The sequence below is a fragment of the Myotis brandtii genome, unplaced genomic scaffold (assembly GCF_000412655.1).
Source record: "Myotis brandtii unplaced genomic scaffold, ASM41265v1 scaffold59, whole genome shotgun sequence".
In the NCBI taxonomy this organism is placed as follows: Eukaryota; Metazoa; Chordata; class Mammalia; order Chiroptera; family Vespertilionidae; genus Myotis; species Myotis brandtii.
The window spans coordinates 2,143,252-2,151,111 of NW_005370223.1; the positions used below are offsets into that span (position 1 = coordinate 2,143,252).

The 7,860-nt window shown below is 43.4% G+C and overlaps 1 protein-coding gene across 1 annotated transcript in view; it reads left to right on the forward strand.

Annotated features, from left to right (window-relative positions):
- SDC2 (syndecan 2) overlaps positions 1–7,306 on the forward strand; it is a 22,201-nt gene extending 14,895 nt beyond the window's left edge. Inside the window, exons 3-5 of the mRNA XM_005879252.2 lie at positions 1,680–1,813; positions 4,965–5,100; positions 6,047–7,306. Coding sequence (XP_005879314.1) covers positions 1,680–1,813; positions 4,965–5,100; positions 6,047–6,210 — 434 coding nt within the window. The 3' untranslated portion in view covers positions 6,211–7,306. The remainder of the gene's footprint in view (positions 1–1,679; positions 1,814–4,964; positions 5,101–6,046) is intronic.
- Positions 7,307–7,860: the final 554 nt, after the last annotated feature.

Sequence of the window (7,860 nt, forward strand, 5' to 3'; positions counted from 1 at the left end):
ATATATATTTTTATTGATTTCAGAGAGGAAGGGAGAGGGAGAGAAAGAGAGAGGTAGAAACATCAGTAATGAGAGAGAAGCATTGATTGGCTGCCTCTTGCACACCCCACACTGGGGATTGCACCCACAACTGGGGCATGTGTCCTGACCGGGAATCGAACTGTGACCTCCTGGTTCATAGGTCAACGCTCAACTCAGCCACTCAGCCACTGGACCCATGGTAATAGTTTAAAGCGGGAGGAGGATGGGGTCACAGCTGGTGTGTGTATAGTGGACTGAAAGGGGGCTTTTAGGAGAAAAGCAGGTATGATGGTTCCTGGAAAGATGACCATGGCTTGGATGAGTGTGGTTGCCCTGGGACTGTAGAAAGGTGTTAGGGTGAAGAGACATAAGCAGGTAAAATCAGTAGAACTGGGTGATTGGCTCGATGGGGTGGGAGGAAGAGGAAGTCAGTGTGTGGTTTATAGGAGTGGAGGGTTCATTCATTGCAAGGTGTTCACCAGGTTTGTGGGGCAAGAGGGAGGGAGATGATGATTTCTGTTTTGGATGTTTTAGAGGTGTATAGTACAGTTGAGTCATTCAGTAAAATGTCAAGTAGGCCTGTGGATATGTAAGTCTGAATTTCAGAGAAGTGATATAAGCTAATATATAAACTTGGGTTTCTTTTATATTTGGTTGGTAATTGAAGCCATGAGCATGGATGAGATAAAAAGTTCAGAGTAAGAAACCTAGGGCCACCCAGCCAGTGTGGCTCAGTGGTTGAGCATCAGCCTATGAACCAGGAGGTCACAGTTTGATTCCCAGTCAGGGCACATGCCTGGGTGTGGGCTCGATCCCCAGTGTGGGGTGTGCAGGAGGCAGCCGATCAATGATTCTCTCTCATCATTGATGTTTCTATCTCTCTCCCCCTCTCCCTTCCTACCTGAAATCAATAATATATAATTTTTTTTAAAAAAAGAAGCCTAAGGCCGAATCCTAAGGAAGTGTTGATATTTTGTATCCACATAGAAGAGAATGAATCTGCAAAGGAGACAAGTAGCCGAGAGGTGAGGGGAAAGCCAGGAAGTCAAAGTCATAGGAGCCCAAAGATAAAGTTTCAAGAAGGAAATGATGTGTGCAGTGATGCTAGGAGATTTGATCAGATGAGAACCACTATGGACAATGCCACTGGGTCTAGAAACATGGCGGACCTTGGTGACCTTAACAAAACAGGACCATAGTGTGTGTGATGACAGGAAACATCTACAACTAGAGGGAGGGGAGCAGATTGCGTGGAAGTGAGCCCGTGAGGGGCCACAGCACCAGTGGAAAAGTCTGGCCGAGCCGAGGGGACCCAGGGCAGCAGCTCCCTCAGAGAGGGGTCAGTCGTGGGAGAGTTCTCCTTTTTTGGTTATTGTTTTACAGTAGAAACTAGAGCATGTGGAAGGGAAGACATCTCATTGAGCAGGAAGGATCAACCATTACAAGTAAAAGAAGGGCCTTTTTAAAACTTGCCAGGCTACCCACAGATCCACTTTGAAATCACTCCTTCATCCCAGTGCACACTGCCGAGTTCTTGCCGAGCAGCCGTTTTGAAGGAACATGGCTCTGCAGGTGTCAGCCTTTGACAGTATCATCAGATGATGTGGAAACCTGCATCGTGATTCATGTCCTTGGCTCCTCTTTGCTTCTTCCCCCAGGAACGGATGAGGACGTGGAGAGTCCCGAGCTGACAACATCCCGACCGCTTGCAAAAATACCGTCCACTAGTGCTGCTCCCAAAGTGGAAACCACGACGCTGAAGATGCAGAACAAGATACCTGCTCAGACGAAGGTGGGCTTTGTTTTGCGTTGCGTTGTCGGGTTACTATAAACGCTCCTTCATTTAATGATACAGACCAGTTCTTTTAAGGGGCCCCGTTTTAAAATAGGTGAGGACAAATGGTCTTTTGTTACATTGTTGTAAATGGCTCTGACTTACCCTTTCTGATGGTTTTGACTTTTACTTGCCGACTGCTTTGTGTGTTAAGTAGACTTTGTTTTTATTTTATTTTTTTTTAACATATTTTCATTGATTTCAGAGAGGAAGGGAGAGAGAGAGAGAGAGAGAGAGAAACATCAGTGATGAGAGAGAATAACTGATGGGCTGCCTCCTACTGGGGATCAAGCCCGAAACCCAGGCATGTTCCCTGATCAGGAATGGAACCATGACCTCCTGATTCATAGGTTGATGCTCAACCATTGAGACACATTGGCCAGGCAGGCTGTGTGTTTTCAAGCAGTTTTAGGTTACAGCAAAGTTGAGTGGGAAGCACTGAGAGTTCCTTTTACCATCTGGCCCCACCTACACACAGCCTCCCCGACTTTCAACGACCTCCACCAGAGGGTAAGTTGACACGTCATTGTCACCCAAAGTCCATACTTCACATTCTTTGAGTTGTCATTCTTTGGGTTCTGACAGATGCATAATGACATGTATCCACCATTGTAGGGTCATACAGCACAGCTTTACGGTCCTAAAACTCCTCTGTGTGCTGCCTGTTCTCCCCCCACCAAACCCTGGCAACCACTGATCTTTTCACTGTCTCCATCGTTTTGCCTTTTCCAGAATGTCATAGTTGGAATCATACACTATGTAGATTTTTCAGAATGTCTTCTTTCAAGATATGTGTTTAAGGTTCCTTCACCTCTTCATGGCTTGATAACTCATTCTACTTACCTACTTTTAGCTTATATATGAATATTTTTAAATATATTTTTATTGATTTCAGAGAGGAAGGGGGAAGGAGGGAGAGAGAGAGAGAAACATCAGTGATGACAGAGAATCACTGATTGGCCGCCTCCTGCATGCCCCCTACTGGGGATAGTCCTGCAACCTGGGCATGTGCCCTGAGGGGGAATCAAACTGTGACCTCCTGGTTCATAGGTCGATGCTCAACCTCTGAGCCACACTGGCTGGGCTACATAAATATTTTTTAAAGGATGGTCCTTTTAAAGGAACTCACAGTCAAATTAAGAAACAAAATCATTTTTATTTATTTGGCTCAAGCCAAGAAAATTTATTTCCATTCCATAAAGAATTTGTTCTGAGTTAAAACCATTGGGAAACTTACATGTGCTGAAACAGGTTATGAAATAAGGAGACTCCAGATACTAATTGCAGTAAGTTTTTTCTCAGTCTCCACCAGCCCATCATCAATGGTATATAAACGTTGACCTGAGAGTGTTCTTCATTGGTAAAACAAACAAACAAACAAACAAACAACAACAACAAAAACACCTCGAGGTCCAGAAAAGTGGTGTGACCTAGGGTCACACAGGAGCTACTTGCAGCACCCAGGTCCCCTGAGGCCCTAGCTCAGGGCTCCCTGAGCTGCAAGAATGCATGAGTAGAGACAAGGGTTATAGAGCAAGCTGGTGGGGGGGTGTGCTCCCCACAGAGAGGGATCAGGAAGAACCCTAGGAGAGCAGCTGGAGACGATGCCTGAAAGGAAGCTGTCACAGTGCCCGGTGTGGCAAATGGATGGAGTAAGAATGGCTCCAATGCCCTGGGCTGAACAGCCAGCGAGGAAGGATGGCCTGAGGTCAGAGGAGTGTGAGAAAGTAGAGATCTTTTGCACCGTCAACTAAAACAACCTAACCATGTTGTCAGGATTGTTATGAACTCTCTATCTTGCCGATACATGTGATTTTCTGTTATTAAAAAAAACACCCATGAACTAGATAAACAATCCAATCAAAAAATGGGCAAAGACACTTTTCGAAAGTGGACATACAGAAGGCTAAGAGGCATATGAAAAAATGCTCAAAGTCACTAATCATCCAAGAGATGCAAATCAAAAGGACAATGAGCTATCATCTATACCTGTCCAAATAGGTATCCTCAACAAATCAACAAACTACAAGTGCTGGCGAGGATGTGGAGAAAAAGGAACCCTTGTGCACTGCTGGTGGGAATGCAAACTGGTGCAGCCACTGTGGAAAACAGTATGGAGTTTCCTCAAAAAATTAAAAATGGAACTCCCATTTGACCCAGTAATGCCACTTCTAGGAACGTACCCCAAGAAATCAGAAATACCAGTCAGAAAGAATATATGCACCCCTATGTTCATAGCAGCGCAATTTACAATAGCTAAGACTTGGAAACTGCCCATCAGCGGTGAGTGAATTAAAAACTGTGGTACATCTACACAATGGAATACTACGCTGCTGTAAAAACAGAAAGAACTCTTACTGTTTGCAATAGCATGAATGGACCTGGAGAGCATTATGCTAAGCGAAATAAGCCAGTCGGAGAAAAATAAGTATCACATGATCTCACGGAATATAATGAACAACATAAACCGAAGAACAAAAACAGATTCAGAGCCAGAGAAGCATCGAACAGACCCGTCAAAATCACAGAGGGAAGACCTGGGAGGGTGGTGGTAAGAGATCAACTAAAGGACTTGTATGCATGCATATGAGCATAATAAAATGGACACAGACAGTAGGGGGTAAGGGCCTGTGCTGGGGGGAGGGAGCGGGCTGGGAGAGAATGGGGAAAAAAAGGAGATCATGGAATACTTTGTAACAATAAAGAACTTAAAAACAAACGAACAAAAAACCATAGAACTCACCCATTTGGTAAAAACATCACACAAAGTGATTATCCCAATTATTGCCTAAACTCATTGTTTGAAAAAAAAAAGCAACTTTGAAATATACTTACTCTTCTTTTTTTAAAAAAAATATATTTTATTGACTTTTTACAGAGAGGAAGGGAGAGGGATAGAGAGTTAGAAACATCGATCAGCTGCCTCCTGCACACCCCCTACTGGGGATGTGTCCGCAACCAAGGTACATGCCCTTGACCGGAATTGAATCTGGGACCCTTCAGTCCACAGGCCAACGCTCTATCCAGTGAGCCAAACCGGTTAGGGCTACTTACTCTTCTTTTTAACACATTAAAAAATCTTTACGATCTTTCCCTTTTCCCATACCAGTCACCTGAAGAAATTGATAAGGAGGAAGTTCACCACCCTGACTCAGCAAGGAAAAGGGACCCAGAGGAAGAGGACACAAATGTGTACACCGAGAAGCACCCAGACAATCTGTTTAAAAGAACAGAAGTCCTGGCAGGTGAGTCGCCTGGCAGGGGTCGGGGGAGAGGGTCCTTAAATGGGCCTCTCTATTTGTCTAAGTGAGGTTCAGGGGTGAAGGCAAAGTTTGCTGAATGTCACCTTTCTACGAAAGCAGACTGGGAGGGGAGGTGGGGAAGGGAGCGGGTCTCATTCCAGAATGAGAGGCAGGAGTTAGGCAAATGTCCTTATTTTCTGTCCACTCCCTCAGGCTCGCCCTCGGCCAGCTGTTGTGGGGGAGCTGCGGGTGGGGGCAGAAGAGGAAAGTTAAGGTCTGAATTGGTCAGAACAACTGGGCGTGGGGGAGGGCAGGATGTGAAGATCAGTCAGTCTTGCTCCAGGTCATTCTCAACGTAAATGAAAGAGAAGGAAAAGTTCTTCCTGGAGAAGGCCATTGACAGGAGTAACACCCAAGGCATGGCGGATGTTGCTCTCTCTCATTGTGAACATTTGATTTTAAAGGGGACGATTGGCAAGATTTAAGAACACGATATCCTTGAAAGGATAGCCCCAAATTCAGTCTAGGAAAAAAAATTGCAAGCTTTTTTCCCCCTACTCTTACAAAACTTAAGTAAATCATATCATGTTTTGTTTTCATTGAAAAAGCAGTTCGCAGATGAGACTGTGAAATGTGAGAACTTGAAAAGGCTAAAGAATCTTAAAGGATGGAATTAGCTGAGCCTCACAGCTAGATTTCTCTTAATGAGGCTTTTGGGTGATATTATTAATACAAATCAAAGACAGTATGGTACCTTCCTGAGGAATGTCAGATTTGCACAATTGCCCGGTTGCTTTGTTGAATCCAGGTTTTAACATTTGGGGTTTTTTTTTTCCCCTCCAATTAAGCCTTTTATGAAAGTGTTGTGAAATAGATGGGGCTTGACAAAGCTACTTCTGCAGCCCCCCGAATCTTTTGTGAAAGCAGTCTCCCCTTTGGTGTGTTTCAGCCGTCATCGCTGGCGGAGTGATTGGCTTCCTCTTTGCCATTTTCCTGATCCTGCTGTTGGTGTATCGCATGAGAAAGAAGGATGAGGGAAGTTACGACCTAGGAGAACGCAAACCATCCAGCGCGGCTTACCAGAAGGCACCTACTAAGGAGTTTTATGCGTGAAACTCCCACTGAGTGTCTCTATTTATGAGATCACTGAACTTTAAAAAATAAAGCTTTTGCATAGAATAATGAAGATCTTTGTTTTTTTGTTTTTGTTTTTCATTAAAGAGCCATTCTGGCACTTTCATGATAAAACCCCATTGTATTTAAATCTTTACATGTATTTTCTTTAGAACAACATAAAGTTAAAACTTAACATCTGCAGTGTTCTGTGAATAGCAGTGGCAAAATATTGTTATGGAAATTCTTAATGGTCATGGAATCGGTGTAAACTTCTATGCGCAAATGATTGTTTTTCTTCAGTGGTTCGAAGATGAACGCTGTTTCATTTTGTGTCAGCATGTCTCCGACGGACCTAGCCAAGTTGGTCTTACTTTGTTAATTTATCTGTTGTTCCCTTCTTCTCCCCAGCTCTCCCCTCGTGTCCCGTGAAAAAACAAAACAAAACTCTACGCCTTTTGTAGCTGTTACGGTGCAATTTGTCTTCGGATAATTTAGATAAGGGTAATTTAGTGTATATGTGATTTTCAAATATGTAAACTTTAACCTCCACTTTGTATACATTTTTTTTAAGTGTCAGACTATCCATTTTACACTTTGTTTTTCATTACCTGTAGCTTCAGGCAGATTTGCAAGAGCAGAGTAATGTGTAAAATTGGATTATTACCAGAAAACTGTTTAGTCCTATCGAATCAGATCTTCTTTTGGGGGGGATTTGATGTGAGTTACTGACAAGCCTCAGCAAACCCAAAGATGCTAACAGTATTTTGAGAAGTTGCTGCAGATTCCTCTGGCCACTGTATTTGTTAATTTCTTGCAATTTGAAGGTACGAGTAGGAGTTTGAGGAAAAATCAGTTTTTGTTCTTAAAAAATGCATTTAAGTTGTAAGCGTCTTTTTAAGCCTTTGAAGTGCCTATGATTCTATGTAACTTGTCACAGACTGGTGTTAATGAGTATATATAACAGTTAAAAAAAAAAGTTGGTATTTTATAAGCACAGACAATTCTAATGGTAACTTTTTTGTAGACTTATGAATAGACATAAATTGTAATTTGGGAACATAAAAACTACTGAATAAATCATGTGGCCTCATAATGGAAAATGTCGCTGTTATAAATTTTGCACATTTCGATCACATGCACATCTCCCCGTGGCGAATGATGGTCCGCTCTCAGGGATGATGTGGGATTGATTTCTGAGTGGTCCACAGCGTCTGAGTCACAACGCGAGAGCTCCTCGTCGAGGCTGTTACAGATTCGCCTCCTGATGGGCCAGAGGAAATCTGAAGGTATCATCCTGTGTGTGTTGGGGCGTGGATATTAGAAGGCTGCCAGGATGGGAGCTGAAGTTTGCAACCTTTACAGGATAGCTGCTGGCAATATGGAGACAGAGGCCAGCTTTTGCAAACAGTTTTTAGGGCTATAAATTCCAAAGAACTGAAGGGAGCTTTCTTGACGTTGGTATCTGAGATTTCGTTTTTCTTGTTAATCCTCTCTTGAGGATATTTTCCCATTGATTTGTTTTTTTGTGTGTGTGTTTTTTTTAGAGAGATTGGAAGGGAGGGGGAGAGAAACATCGATGTGTGAGAGACACATCAATTGGTTGCCTCCTGCATGCGCCCAGACCAGGGCCGGGGATTGATTGCCAGG